The 15,243-nt window shown below is 45.6% G+C and overlaps 2 protein-coding genes across 7 annotated transcripts in view; one reads left to right on the forward strand and one right to left on the reverse strand.

Moving 5' to 3' along the window:
* LOC124178445 (protein timeless homolog) overlaps positions 1–5,474 on the forward strand; it is an 87,567-nt gene extending 82,093 nt beyond the window's left edge. Inside the window, exons 22-27 of the mRNA XM_046561793.1 lie at positions 3,678–3,890; positions 3,967–4,254; positions 4,348–4,467; positions 4,571–4,702; positions 5,012–5,116; positions 5,257–5,474. Coding sequence (XP_046417749.1) covers positions 3,678–3,890; positions 3,967–4,254; positions 4,348–4,467; positions 4,571–4,702; positions 5,012–5,116; positions 5,257–5,411 — 1,013 coding nt within the window. The 3' untranslated portion in view covers positions 5,412–5,474. The remainder of the gene's footprint in view (positions 1–3,677; positions 3,891–3,966; positions 4,255–4,347; positions 4,468–4,570; positions 4,703–5,011; positions 5,117–5,256) is intronic.
* LOC124178547 (odorant receptor 4-like) lies at positions 2,355–10,392 on the reverse strand. Of its 6 annotated transcripts, none has more exons than XR_006869839.1 (8): positions 9,347–10,273; positions 8,820–9,288; positions 8,457–8,568; positions 8,286–8,393; positions 8,025–8,210; positions 7,375–7,940; positions 6,832–6,965; positions 5,443–6,717 (listed from the first exon to the last, which is right to left on the reverse strand). XR_006869839.1 is itself a non-coding variant. In XM_046561984.1 (7 exons), the coding sequence occupies exons 2-7, from the start codon at positions 9,786–9,788 to the stop codon at positions 7,884–7,886; spliced, it is 1,374 nt and encodes a 457-aa protein (XP_046417940.1). In that variant the 5' UTR covers positions 9,789–10,225; positions 10,289–10,392; the 3' UTR covers positions 7,009–7,883. The 6 variants fall into 6 exon arrangements, 1 of the variants encoding a protein (XP_046417940.1); XR_006869833.1 differs by having other exon boundaries at positions 5,443–6,722; XR_006869843.1 differs by lacking the exons at positions 5,443–6,717; positions 6,832–6,965 and adding an exon at positions 2,355–2,380.
* Between the last annotated feature and the right edge of the window lie 4,851 nt (positions 10,393–15,243).

The following is a 15,243-nucleotide window of genomic DNA, read 5'->3' on the forward strand; positions in this document are numbered from 1 at the left end:
AGAGGTATACAGAGAAGGAAGGGAACAAAACCGGGGTCACTGCCGATCAATTTACAGACGACGTGGAGTGCAGGGTGCGTTCCCTCGTCCGTTATACACACCCCGGTGCGCCTCGTGCTTCTTACTGCTACCGGCCGCATCTCTTCGGTATTTCTCACTTATTCTACCGGAAATAACCTCTTCCTCGTACTTCTGCAGAATAATAATCTCCGTCGCTTTATGCGGTACCGATAACCAACGAAAATCGTTTAAGTCGAGAAGAATTTTTACCTGTACATTATGTGCTTCGATTCCGTGCTTCCCGATGGAGAAAAAACAAAACTAGCAAGGTGTACACTGCGTGCCTACTTGCCGGGTAAAAAGAAGGAGGGAGAATTTCATTTCGTTGTAAAAATCGATGTTCGACAGCTGCCTTTGCTTGTTTGGGTAGGATATTTTAATTAATTATGAAGCGTGGCCGTATTGTAATCGATACCGTAGGGGAGGCGAAAAATAATGAGCATTGTTGAAAAAAAAGTAACCATCGAAAGTAAAGCGCCTGCACTCGAATAAAACTCATCTGGCAATGAGAAGTTGGGTAGAGAGTTGTTCGAATTTTGCCTGGAGAGGCTCTTTGCACCCCTTGGCGGCAGCTCCAGGAGCGATTCTTGTTGCGTCGCGTCGTTCTCTGGATCGGTGTTATTTCGTCCCCCAGCCTCCGCCTCGTTTCTTAAGTGACTCAATTTGAATATTTCATTACAACGTACGCAAATGGCTCTTATGCTCACCTCCGATGCCTTTGTCCATACCTTGACGGTTATATCGCTGGCACACCTAAGTGCACAGCTATACTCGCACTATAAATATGTTATATGGGATATGGGGACACGCACCCTAGCTATTCGTAATGTACCCTCTCAAGCCTTAGGATGCGATCGAGTTATTCCCTCGGCAGCCGAGTATTCGGTTGCGCGATATCTAAATTTGTAGTTCTCTATTTCATTTCCTTTCCTCCCTTTGTTTCTCTCTGGCTGTATATTTACTTTTTTCTTAAAAGGCAACTGCAAAATTTCAAACTCTTAAGTTAAAGCTTATTGTACCTTTTATTTTTCTCGTTTTAACGGGCGGAATTTTTCTCATCCGATTGAAACTTTTTCCACCAAAGGGTATGCACGTATACATGTATATTGTATATTCTAACCCCGGACCGTTAACCGTTTCTTCTTATCGTGGCCGTAATTCGTCTGTGGCTACCAGCTAGTCTTATCGAGCTACGAATAAAGAAAGTTTTCCTCGATTTTGCAATCGCTGGAGCAAGTGATCGACGAATTTCTTTCAAATCTTTTGTTCAACGAGGGTACACTGCCCCGCCCTTGAAGCGATAAGCGTCGATTGAATCCAAGAGAAATTGAGATCAGGTTTTAAGAGAGCCAGACTGTTTTTATCCAAGCTTCGGGATTTGTTTCCACAAACAGATGCTAGACGTATTCAATTTCTTAAATTCTATCTTTTTTTTCCCCCCTCTTCTCGTCTTTCAGGTTGACATAAACGAGACGTGCCAGAATAAGGGGAATATAATTAATCGCCCAAATGTCAGTTAGAGTCGAACGATCATCCTCCACGACGAACCGCTGCATGGGTGGCGTTGGCGAAACGCTCTCATTCCTTCTTTTTCCTCACCCGCCAAAATGAAATTCTTCCAAGCATTCTTCTTCGACACGGTTTACACGGCTCTTGTCTCGAAGTACTGTGTATTTCCTCTTTTTTCTTCCTTCTTTCCTGCCGATCGTCCTTTCTTCCAAGTTCATTTTACCCCCCACCCCGTGTGAAATTTTCTCGGAAACGTCACTGTTTATTATATATATATATATATATATTTGATTCATTCATTTCATCTTCACTTGATGAACGCGTATTGCGCCAATAGCACCAAGCGAGCAAGATCATTTCTACGTCTTTGGTATTTGAACTATTCGAACGCGAGTCTCCCTCGGGTGGTTAAGCGCTCAGAGGATCTCCCTCTCCGTCTCGTCATAGCCGCCACTTACCTCTTTCCACCGTCGTGGAAGGGCTGTCTGGCCCACCCTGAGCATCTCGAGCACCCTGCACACCCGTCAACCACGAGCCATTATCTAAACCGGCATTCGGGGCTTATTTATCGAACCGGTGAACTTTTGACGTGCGGCGACGATATATCGACGCGGTGCTCATCGGACTCCCTTATCCTACGGTGGGAAAGAGAGAGTGGGAACGGAAGAGAGGGAGGGAAAAAGTAATTGAATTTTCCTCTTCCTCGAAGTAATACTTTATATGACACTTTTTACGTGAGAGAGAGAGGGGGGCAAACTTTGATGCGATAATGAATGCCCGTATCCTCGTGCCGTGTATACGGATACCAAAGCTGAAACAAATTTGGAAATTCAGAATTTCGTATTGCAATGTTTTTCAATAATCAATCAACTATCACGATATAGGCTACAAATTTCGTTATTTCGGATACGAACTTTCATCCTGATGGGAAAATTTTCGGTCTGTAAAATTTTTATAATTCTCGATATGAAAGTTTTCCACAACTAGTGGGTGAGTGAAATTGACGGGATGCAGATGATTTATGGCTAAAGAGGGCGTACTCGAGTAACTGGGTAGGTATAATATTAATGGTTAGAGTTGGAGTTAAGTGGTAAATTATGGAACTCCGTTTTTTTTCCTTGTACTTCTCAATGAATGTTTTCGTGTGAATCGAATTTTCACGGGACCGAGGACGCTTGGAATTTTTGGTACTAATAAATTTCCCCTTCTCTACGCGGGGCAGAGAGACGGTAGATCTCGTTCATACCAGCATCCGTCTTTAGTCTTTCGTAATATTCTAGTAACTCGATTTAACGTTACACAGAAATCTCTCTGAGCCCCCGTTCACCTTTCTGCTATATGTTTAATCTTTCAGAGATATTTCCAAGAGATCTTAAAGAGATACCCTGTACTGTATCTTGGAAACCATATTCTCTCTCTCTCTTTTCGTATCTTGAGGTCGGATTCGATTTAGTATAATATACAGTCGTGCCTGCCGTGGCAAAATAAAGATAAATCAGTCAAGTAGGCATGGAAGCTGGAATTTAAGTGCTTGGAATTTGCCGCTCAGAAAAAAATGCTGCCGAACCCCCGACCTTATCCATTACATGTGTCTCTACAGTGATTAAATCAACTGGATAGATAGATGGATCAATTTTCTGGACGGAAAAATTTTCTATTACTGTGTAGCAAGTTAATTCTAGACGCATTGTATAAATAACTCTGCCCAACGAAATCGACCCATTACCCAGTGTAGCGATCATAAAATCTGTTTTTTTAATATACATATTTTACCCTCCAATACCCTTGTTACATTTCGCATACTATTCTCATCCTTCACCTCGTACTTATACGCATACATTCGAAAGAACTTATTCGCGAATCGAATTACATCACGGTCTTGAGTTTCGTATACATCAGGGATATTGTTTTTCGCTCCCATATCCAGTACATACTTGTTGCTATGCTTCAATGCATCGTATTACTATTGATAATACTGGTTCGCTGTCTTGATTTTAAATCGTTCGTTGAACACTTGAACCTCTCAGCTGTATTGACGCGATATTTGATAGTAGTAAATACCTGTAAATCTCTTTCCATCGTGACATCAAACACTTTATGTAATCCAGGTAAATCCAGTGGCGGAACAAGGTCTGGAAGCGATTCGGAAAGCGACCGTGACGATGACGACGACTCCGCTGAATCCTTGACGAACGGTGTTATTCTGACAGCCCGGTCGAAACCCAAAAAGCGCGTGGTAATTCCGAAATCGAAGAAGCAGCCTAACATCGTTTACACCAATGCACAGCTAACTGGCCTCCTCAAAGACGTGATTGCGAAGAGTAAGAGTCCTGGTGTTACTTCTCACGCGAAGAAAACGGATACGACAGTGTTGTGCGTTTTCCTTTTTTTGTCTAGACGAGACGCAGGATGCCTTGGAGTGGCTGAAAGAGTCGCTTGAGGACGTTCTCGAGGATCGCGACGAAGAATCGAACGAAGGCGTCCCGTTGGTACCGGTAACCGACTTTGCAAACGCGGCCATGGACTCTCCGAGTTTTCAACGGCTTCTACGCGCCCTGGGAATCGAGCCACCCGCCGACGAACAAGAAACTTACTGGCGCATTCCGTCCAACATGCTAAGTTCCACCATCCGAAAGCGAATCGAGCTCATTGCTGACGCTCTGGATGGTAAACTCGTCGACGAAGGTTCGTTTCAGTTCGCCGAACCGTTTTTGCCGACCTCTAGGTGAATCCCCTTTTACATTTTTATACTTTTTCATCTTCATCCTTTTTATTCAGAGACACCCGAACCCGTCGCTCTGGAGCCGGTCAATGAAGAGGACGACAGCGCTGACGAAGGTGGTGACGTCTTTGAGAGCGTAAAAAAATTTTTCGCCCCAAAGTCCAACAGTTACGAAGGTTTGTCAGACCGAACGCAGCGTCACTTTCAGTATCTAGGCAACAAAATATCAACGCATGTATGGGATGCCTTTCAATGATAATCACTTTGTACCCAACGCAGTACAAGATTCGCCTCCGAATAGCAGTGGGAATGACTTAGGCAAAATAGCAAGGAAAGGGACCGTCTCGGGACCAGAGGAACACGAAACTCAGGAAGTGGTTAGTCTCGACAGCAACAGCGTAGCTACGGTCGGTGAGTAAGATTGGAAGTGTTACCCTCGGGTCAGGCATTTACCTTAGTGAAACCGGGACACGTTCTTTTCATTTGCCGATCTTTCGTAAGGACAGTAGAAGGATTGTTTTCTCGTTAGAAACCCAGTCTCAGTGCGATCGATAATTAACGAGTGAATTAAAAAGCTCGTAAAGAACAGTTGTCTGGTATAAACCTCGATGGGTCGACTAACAATCGCAATTAAACTAACAAGTCACATTGTTTCGGCTGTAACAGCGATGGTAATGATGATGACGTTCTCTGCGTAACGGTAAAGCAATCAAATTTCAGATGATGGGTGGAACAGAACAAACAACAGTCGTATCAAAGCTTCGATTCTGGATTCAGATTCGGAAGTTGAAGTAAGCGAGGAACGGGAAGAAACAATCATTTCGGGTAATGTCTATACTTGTAATGTGAAATATTTCGTGTGAAAAACCACCGAGTTGAGTAGAACTCTGACAATATTTCCATCACCAGTTTACTCGTCCGTGGTACAATGACTAATAATCGACTATGTTTTCGCCCGGTGTCAGACGAAGCCAAGCGAGTTAGATCCGATAATTCGGATACGGAGTCACCTGCGGTAAAAAAACGTCGTTTGGTGGACAGCGACGACGAGATGGACGAAGGTACGGCTCAGGAGCCAAAGCCGCAGCGGCAAATCATGATTAGTGATGATGAGGACTAGTTCGGTTTCAAAATGTTAATTCAATAACGCTATCGGTCGTTAAATAAAATTCATTTCTTCAGATCCCTCCTGCCCGTCCATTGACCGCACGCCGTCCCGTTTCCATTGCAACCCATCTGAGTTTCACCCTCGAAGGCTGCTGCCATCTTACGACTTTTTTCTAGGCAAGTGGACTCGGCTGATGTTCGCTACCGCGGGATAAATCGGGCGATAATCTATACCCGATGAAATATTGGTGAAGAGAAATTGAGCAAGTCAGCCAGTACGTAAGTAAGTACCAATCAGTACATGAAGATGCACAGGTGTCAGCCTCGCCAGATATATACCGTGATTCCCTTATCCCCATACACCGTACGTTCGCGGTCGGTGCTTTTCGTCAAAGATTACAAGATCCTCATTCAGGTGGGTAACGTCGTGACCGTAAGAGTCCCGCTCGCCCGGGTACGTTGGATTTAGCCGTTAAGGGTATCGAGGGAAAAACAGTTCCCGAAAGGCGTCCACATTTCGCCAAAGACCCACAAGGCGAACATATCGGCCAGGAGGCGGTATCGACGCTGCTCTCGTCTCGATCCTCACTCCGGCTACTCTGCGTCCTCATGATTGCCCGATACTTGGTTAGCCAGCGCGGATGACTTTGCGTCTTTTGATGGGCAGGTGAGTGGCTCCGTTGCGGGTGTCAATGATACACCGTCTCGTAGTCCAGGCCTCAGGGCCGACGGAGATGACGCTGAAGACGCTTTGGTGGAGGGCGAACTTCTACGTGATTCACACGTGACGCATACCGATCTCTGCCTTAGAGAGCCCGCATCCCGCGGATTCTGAATCAGGAGATTAGGAAGCTCGAGGAGCCCAAAGGTTGGCTGTGTCTCGTCCCTCTGCTTAGGGTCGCGCTGTGCAGCGCGTTTAAACATCCGTAGGTCCCCACCCCGACTTCGATACTGAGTTGTAACGTAGAATCTACTCATCACTGAGGATCTACTTGGAGAAAAGGCGTGACGATGACACTGGACCGGGTAAGTAGGCGCCAATAACGGGCGAGAGACAACCACGTGCATTCGGCAGTCGCCTACAAAGTATCAGGCGCTCAGCAAAGCATTGGAGCTCAGCTCGACCCCCTCTTGACTCATACTCTCCTGATCAAAGCGCGGGTTTCGTACACGGTTGTGGGTGGCCCTCGGCCGGCCGACCAGCGATTCAGACGCGTGGGGGAGTCTGATTGTGAGAATCTTTCCATTCGGGTAACAAAATAAATCACAAGTCATCACGATTTTGCGCCTGCTTCATGTTCTCTTGCCAGAGCCCAGAACTGTTCTAGGATAATCGATTATTTCGGAGTACTTAGAGAAAAATCCGTCTCGGTATTCGATCGTGACTATCTATATCTATATCTTGGGTAATTATGAAATGTGTAGTAACATACGCGCGATTTTCTATCTTTAGTACTTGACAATTAATCTACGCTCCACGTTTCTGCACGTTCCATTCCGGACTCTTCGTTGTAACCGCTTCACTCCATCTATCGGGGATTGGGTTGCCTGCGCTGATGGAGTTGGACTGGAAGGTGATAAGTTAGTTATTAACTTTATAACGAGGAACGTGATTTTGTGAGTCGTATATTTCAAGGCTTTGTCAACAGTCGGTCAGTAGGCATGCTGGACTCTTTTAAGCTTTGAGAAGTTTCAACCAATACACTTACCAAATTACACTCTTACATCAATCTATGTCGCTAATTTCTTTTCAATGAACTGAAAATAATTTTTACCAAGGACAAAATGCTTCAGATAATAATCAACAAACGTGCGTTTTCGTGATCATAAATATACAGTAACTATTTGACATTCATACTTGGTACATGTTTTACATCACTCTCGAAGCCTAGCCGAAGGAAGGCAGATCTGTAAAATGCCATGCTACACATCTGAAACTTCCCTTTCTTCGACAAACGCTACGACGAGTACCATACCCGGTTATATTAGAGGTTGGATCGTTCCCCGTCGCGTCGATGCGCGAGGCGCCGATGCCGTGGCAAAGCCAGAGCAGATCCGGGTGCGTCGAAATAGGTGATCACGCACGCCAAGTGCGCACCGGGTGCGCGAGTCATCTGCGGCGCGTCGCCTTTTTACCAGGATACCAGTACACGCGAGAAGCCGTTCCGTAAGCTATGAAACGAACGAGCGCTTGCGTTTGTACCTCTATCTTTTCCTCATGCGATCACTGCTGCCGTTGGGCTGGCTTCGGGCCGACCAGCCACTCTCGACTTCCACTTATTGCCGCTACGCTCGACCCACCCTGGCGATTTTCACTGGCTCTGTTGCAATAGTAGCGACATGTACGGCGTAGCCATTCTTAATTCACACTCTGATATCTGGCGCTACGTCTATTACGCCGTGTTTACTTTGGGTTTATAATGACCTATACGCTAGTAGACTTTCCGAACTTGGATTATGATCCGAATTTTTTTTCGTCTTTTTTCTATTCCGCGCCGACTTCTCGGAGCACTGCTGAATATGAAAAGGCAGCTCCGACCACCTAGAATATCCGTTACATCACAGTTTAACCTGGTTCTTTGCGATGCATTTTGATAACATAAAGTGATTGCAATCATTCACTTACTGCACGATAAGTTCGTAACGAAAGAACGTAGAAAGGCCCACCGGTTAATTGAACGTGCCGTTGAGCTCTGACCATTATTTCACGCACTATAAATCCGATAGATTTTCTGTCAGATGCAGAGTTTTTTTCATCGTCAGTCACAGATTCCCAACCAGAGCTGTAAGTCGAATCACTGATTTTCAGTCCCTAGGAGTAATTAGACACCAATTACTCTCAGAAGTGTACGTGTTGCGTTAGGCAGTGATCAGCATGAATGCATACCAATGTCGTCATATGATCGGCGTAGTAACAAAAAAAGAATAGCTGAGCAAAGCAAGAGCTGATATATTCCACCATACTCCAAATTTTTGTCACGCTTGCAACGTCCCCCTGAGTAAAAGATCGCAACATATAATCAACGCTTTCTTGGAAGCCGTTTGTTTAATCGTTTACCTTCAGCTTCATAGTCATTACTTCGAAGGAGACCAAACAAAGTATGCCGATGGTTCCGATACACTGAACGAACATCACTGGGCTGGTGACTTTTTGCAAGCCAGCCAAAAATCTGTAAAAATTTGAAGTCATTTCCTGCAATCAACCTCGAACAATTTTGCCCGTCGAAGCGAAAATCTTCACTGCAACAGCAGAAGTTTTGCAAGCATAGCTAAGTAGAGTTCCAATGTATCAAAGCCGTTAGCTAATCATGCAAAATTCTAGCTGTTGTAACAACTTTTGTTTCTATGTGACTATGTTGGAACTAAAATTTAATGTTTTTGTTTCTTCCGCGTATCTTCTAATACAAGATTAAAAACTCACGCCAAAATAGCATCGTGATGATTCTTGCTACGGACTAGTTTATTCCGAAGCAAGACACACGTCAGCTTCTTTTTCTCCGAAGATGTCATGGTTGGATAGCTATGCGGCTTGTGTACCAATGAATAATTTAGGTAGCCCAATTGGGCGCATATCATTATCACCAACGTCAGGAACATTATATCATACGCGACACTTCCGATGCTGGAAGCAAGACCGCCCAAAACTTCAATCAGGTAAACGTATCCGTAGACTTCGACCCGATTCAGATCCCACGGACTCCAGCTCTCGTACGGCAGAGTTCTGTCTCTCATCGCCAAACTGACGTCTACTCTGCTCAGTTTCCACTTGAAGAACAACGGGTTTAGGCACCAGTGAATGACCCCGTAGGTGACGCCGATGACCCAGACGTAACTGAATCGCACGGAAATCTTCCGCGCGGCATTCATTTCCTTCCGAAGTTGCGAATAGTCTAGAAGTTGAACGAGTCAGTGAGAAAATCCCCTTTCTTCGAATTCGAACGGTCTTACCTTCGTCCGTTTCGTTATTTCCCAGGCTGAGATGATAGCAATCCTCGAGTAGTCCAACGAGCTGCATGACATCCCGAACTCTCCATGCCAAGTAGATCCACTTGACAAATCCGATCAAGTGAAGCCACAAGGCACTGGCACAGGATACAGCAGTCGCAAGATCCGGAGCTATCCGAAGTTTCATCAACTCTGAAAATCCGAGCATGAAGTTGCACGTCAGGAACACCGCCGTGCTTGAAACTATCAACATGCTTTGCCACTTCGACGAGTTGGCGTCCAATTCCCACATTCGGAATAATTTCAACAAGCGTTTAGTGTGGTCAAAGTATCGACCAAAAGGCACGTCGAGCTTTTCGGCTCTTTTCCTCCCAGCTTCCATTGCATTGCGGATATCGCACCTGCCTCCGGCGTTGAATTCTTCCGTTTCAGTAAAAGCTTTCATCGGATCAAAGAACGTGCGAAAAAACGGAGCGATACATCCACAGGGTGATTGTATCGCGTGAAAAGAAACGCCGCCGAGCGTCGAAGAACCGGGTTTCGCGTGTCGGTCGCGCGCTGCGGACGAGAGGTGAGAGACGCGGGTACCGAGAGTCCGGGAGGCGACTACCCGGGGGATGACGTAACCCGTGTAATTGTCGACTGTACACAGGCCCGGAGAGCAGCGATGACGGGAGCTGGCTGGCCCACGTACCAGCTTACGTACACGAGCACAGAAACGTCGAGGGCGAGGACCCCGCGACCAGGATGTCCTCGCTTTCTTCTCTCCTCCTCGCCCTATCTCTCTTCTCTGATGCTTCAAAGATCGAGGACTGCAGCGATAGCCACTTGACCCGTTCGAAGCAGCGACTTGATTTTCACTTGAACTTCAGACTTCTGGAACTAATAGATGTGTTGCGAAGTCAGGCGTTATATTCTGTACCATCTTCAGTGATGGGTACTTACCGCATCTCTGAGACTGGCTAGACCGCGCTTTTTGCGAAGAACTATCATAATGGATTCTTTAATCACCCATGACCTGGAGATACGGGCTATAGATAATGCACGAGTGAAACACGTACTCTGTAATTAGACCGTGTTCACATTGCAACTTTGACTCATGGCAACTGTTCAATTAGTAACGAGAAAATACCAAGTGCCATTTATTAGTATATTTAGATCGGACTGTGTTGTTGCAATTGCCGGGTCAGTTTCTAGGCCGCTTTCATTATTCTTTCGCCTGAGCATTTATGTTCACATTCCGTACGCACATCGTCAACGAAGTGGATTTAATTATACAGATCAATTCGCGCTTTGTAAAAGTTTCCCTCGGGATGTTAGAATCAGCGAAACGGAATGGTATTCGCGGTACGGGAATGCTTTAATCAAAGGGCAGATCATCAATTAGCTTCTGTTATCAATTTGCTAGGGAATTTTCAAACAAGTACGCGTGCATGTACGATGCAGAAATGTGCAGCTGACGTGTGTGCTAACTAGGATTGCAATTTCCCAACTTGATAGTGAACCGAATCCGAACCGAATGGCATTCAATCGTGTTTGAAAAACTTGCGCGTATTTTTCCTAGCCAATTTAATGGACATGAGAACCTAGGTACACGTTGAATAATCAGAGATCCACAATCATTCTGCTGCGGAAAAATAAATGAAAAATAAGTATATACTGCAGATAAGGGGTCAGCGAGCAGTTTCTTCGACTAACGTGCAGCTGCACCGGTAGCCTCGCTTCCTGTAGCTCGCGGCTAAGGAGTACGGAATAGCCGGATCCAGCCATCCGCCATGTTGGTGGGGGACTCGATTTTCGGGAGTATCGAACGTTGCCCTCCTCTTCCTCTCTCCTCCTCCTAAGCCAGCATTTTGCGTGATCCCGCGCAGCGAACAACGAACGAACTCCACGTGGCTGATGGTGCCCTGAAGCCGACGTTGTCCAAAGCGTTGCCAAAATTCGGCAGTGATTGATGGTTCTTAAAGCGGGCCAACTTGCCCCGCGGTCGGTGGCGCCGAACATGGAGCCTCCGCAAACGGTATACCTCATTATAAACCAAGCACGTCTCTTATAGTCGTATTCCTTGGGTCCGTCTTTCCTTCACGTCGGGTATAGCAATACCAGAGGTTCTCCGTTGCACGAAGTGAGGAGGCATTCATGGACCAACCGCAATGAGCACCTGTTCTATCCTCCCATCTCACTTTGAAGATTTTCCTCTCCTCCTCTCCCGGCCATTGATCCATTACTACGGTTACGGGGTCTGATTAGTCGAGACTTCGAATCTTTCGGAGTATCATTAATTGAGACGATTAATAGAAAAATCAGATTATTCGATGTGAAAACAATAAACGCCGAGAATAACCGTATGAATATAATAGCAAGTTGGACAAGTAAAGCACCATTATAGACAGTTGGAAATCAAATTACGTGACATTTTTCAAATGATGAAGAATAGAATTTGGCCAGTTTGTATCAGACTTGTTCGTTCAACAACACTGTGTAAACTGAAACTGCAAGCTACCGATTTCCAATTAAAACAGCTAAGCGGTAGAACTGGATACTGTTCAAAATTTGAACACGATTTTTTGTACGCCATGTTGTAAAAAATGCCCTACCATCAAATGCAAGTTTTTCAAAGACGAAGCTTTTCAACTAGTATTTAGAAAAAAGCTCACTGTCAACATGCAGGTGCCGACGCACGTGTTATACGCGATACACGAAGATCGCAAGCTCAGCGTTGTTAGGGACCGAAAATTACGCAAATCAGACGGAGTTGGATACTTTTCATTATTGTAGTACCTAAGTGAATCCGGTACATTGTACTTTGCATATTTTTATTGTTCAGCTCGACGCTTGCGAACGTTTTCTCTTTCTCTCACTCTGTGCTTAGATCACTATCTTTATCGCTCAGCGGTGTCTATCGCGAGAGTGAGATTTCGAAACCGCTATTCGGCAACGGAGACCCGCCCGCGAGTTTAGAAGCCAAGAATTTCGCCAGGAGTGAAAGAGTGTCGATCTCGCTGCGGAGGGAACGCAGGGGGAGACCCCCAGGTGAGCCGCCTGGAGCCGCCTCTTCGCAGCGCTGTTTTCCGCTTCCGCAGCAACATGCACGCCGCTTTATTAACAACAATTAACATTCACGCGTTGTTTATTCGCGCCTTTTCAAACTTAAAATAATATGCATACGTACGGGCGTACAGCCGCTCGAACTTCGTTGTTTATTGCCATATCTGAAGGCAATCGCAGCAGCTCACCTATAACGTACACTAAATAAGTATGATTAGACATCAACGGAATAGCTTCAATTCATCACGTCATTCGCCTTACTAATTCTATAGCACCGGTATAGTCCCCACAGTCGCAAAAGATAATACAGATTCGGGTTCTTCTATCCATCAAGCGGTTACGGAAAGTTTTCATACATGTTCATGCATACGTCATACCTACAGCGTTTCGCCGAATATCATTCGTCAACCCGTTTCAATTTGTGCTAGAAGTGGTTCTCTCCGGGATATTAACTTTCATACCGCAAAGACTCCCGCCCCTGAACCTCTACCGAAAACGGAAGAGGACGAAGAGGATTGCGAAGAGGGAAATCGCACGAAGTCAGGCGTCGCCTACCCAGGAGCCATGTCGCTAAAAAGGTAGCCACCATCAATTTCACCCGAGGGAAAGTATGGGGAGTTGAATTCGCTGATTCAGAGACCTTTTCGCGACGTGACGAGGACAGATTGGTGAGTTGCAATCATGAAAAAAGACGAGGTGATGGAGAATCAAATTTCACATCAATCAGTCATTAAATGAAGTTCGATATGCAATCTGAATATCAGGAAAAAAAGTTTCGTTACTTTAATCTGATCGATAGTAGGGGTCTACCAATTCGATGTAATTACCTCTCTGAAGATCCTTTGATGTCTACTAATGAATTGCCCAACGGGATTAATGGATACTCGCATGAAACACCTGCCGACCAGGCGGAATAATTTACCTACGTCTGTATACTTATCTGCTGCCGGGTCCCGAGGGATCCGTACAAAGCGGCGGCCATCCGTCGAGGTCCGCTGGTACCAGGCAAGCAGCCAACCGTCGTCGTCGAGGATCGCGACGTTGCGTCATCATCGAAAAGAATGGAGCTTAATTCTCTCTCTCTCTCTCTCTCTCAGTCTTGCTTTGATCCCAAGCCCTTTGAGCATAAATTGGACCATTAGCTTGATGGAACTCGTCTATGTACATACACCCAATCCTTTCGAAATGTGTAGGCAGCGCATCAATTATTCAAACGGTGATGAACCTGTCCGAGCTTTTTCGTTCTCGTTAACATCGATCAGTCATTCTGACGGCATTTCGCGCTTTTGTTTGAACTTCTCAGGGTAAAGAGAAGGAATATCGAATGCAACGATCGACTTCCATCCTTCTCGCGAACGTCGGCAACGCATGCTATCGCCTTCTCCGTCTCGCGCACAGCTGTAGATAGACCGTGATCGCCGCCAAGCTCGACGCACACACGGAGGACGCTGTCGCGCGATTTCGATACTCGGGAGAAGCAGGAGCGACTAGCACAACGGACATGAATTCCTGTTACAAAGATTTACCGGTCTTCGGTTATGTTTGATGCACCATTGTGTTTCTGCTTACGGTAGGTTAGTTGCATTACGAGCGTCACGCGCGACGTCAGCCCCTCGCGTAATCGGGTGACGACGTAGTTTCGCCTGGGGGCTCGTCATCGGATAATTTCGCTCTTCGACGAGCTTCGGCTTTGCTCTCCTTCGGAACCCAAGCCAAAGCAGACGCGTCGTTACCGAACGCATAAAAATTTTTTCGAGGAAATCACCAACGCAGGGTATACGATTCGCATCGTCGATCAACATAGGATTGAAATTAGATAATTGATAATTATTCCACTCTTTGAATGCATTTCATTGAATAACAGACTACGCCCTTTTTTCTCCTGTTATTTGATCTTGGAAATAGAGAATAAATTTTCACGCTAACAATATCGTAACTATCGATTATCGATCACCGCAGTGACAAATTATCAAAACTTATTATGTCAGGCGTTGGAATACTCGGTTATTCTAACGCCTAAAATCACCCTTTGCACGAGAAACAAATAGTTGAAATAACAATATTTATGCTAAGCGGTCTTATTACGAACAATTGAACTTGTTAATATTGAATCGTTACAAATTTAGAACCTGAAACCAACTGTGTTATCGTATTGTTTGACCTACAACACGCGACCTGTTTTAACTCCGAGGGACGTTTATCGCGAAACGCGATGATGTAATAAATATTGGCGGACGGCCGTCGATCTTCCATCGTCAGTTCAGCATACGTCATCCGTCTGGGCTTGCGGCAGCCCGAGATAGTGGCGTCAACGCCAGAAGGAAATGCGACAAGCAAACAGTATCGGAACCAGGCGAGCACAACTAACGGGGAGCTGGTCGGTGCTGGTCGGCCTTCGCGGTCTAGCTAGACGCTGAACGTTTTCACTGCTTGACCTACTCGGCGGTCATATAATCGTACAATCTCTCTCTACCTTAACACCGCTGTCTTGCAGTTTAAGCCGCAGGATTACCTGCCGGAAATAAAGTGTAGTAAATCACAGCGGAGCCGTGAAACTGCCTAGAAAACGTCTCAAGGGCTTCCTTATTTTTTCCTGCACAATTCTTTCAAGTCCAAAATCGTTTCTTAATTTGCAATGCACTCGGTATTATCTTACTTTTGAAAATTGTGACGCAACATCGACGATCCCGGCGTGTCAAACTGCAGTCGATAGATAACATTCCGCCAAACTCGAGGCGGTAATTATTATTTTTACTGACAATAAGAGTGAGACGTGCATTTCAGCCGATGATGAGGTAATGTTAATAACTTATCGAGTCTGGGACGCGATTGCCGTAGGTAAGGTCGGGGCC

This window comes from Neodiprion fabricii, chromosome 1 (genome assembly GCF_021155785.1).
Source record: "Neodiprion fabricii isolate iyNeoFabr1 chromosome 1, iyNeoFabr1.1, whole genome shotgun sequence".
Classification (NCBI taxonomy): Eukaryota; Metazoa; Arthropoda; class Insecta; order Hymenoptera; family Diprionidae; genus Neodiprion; species Neodiprion fabricii.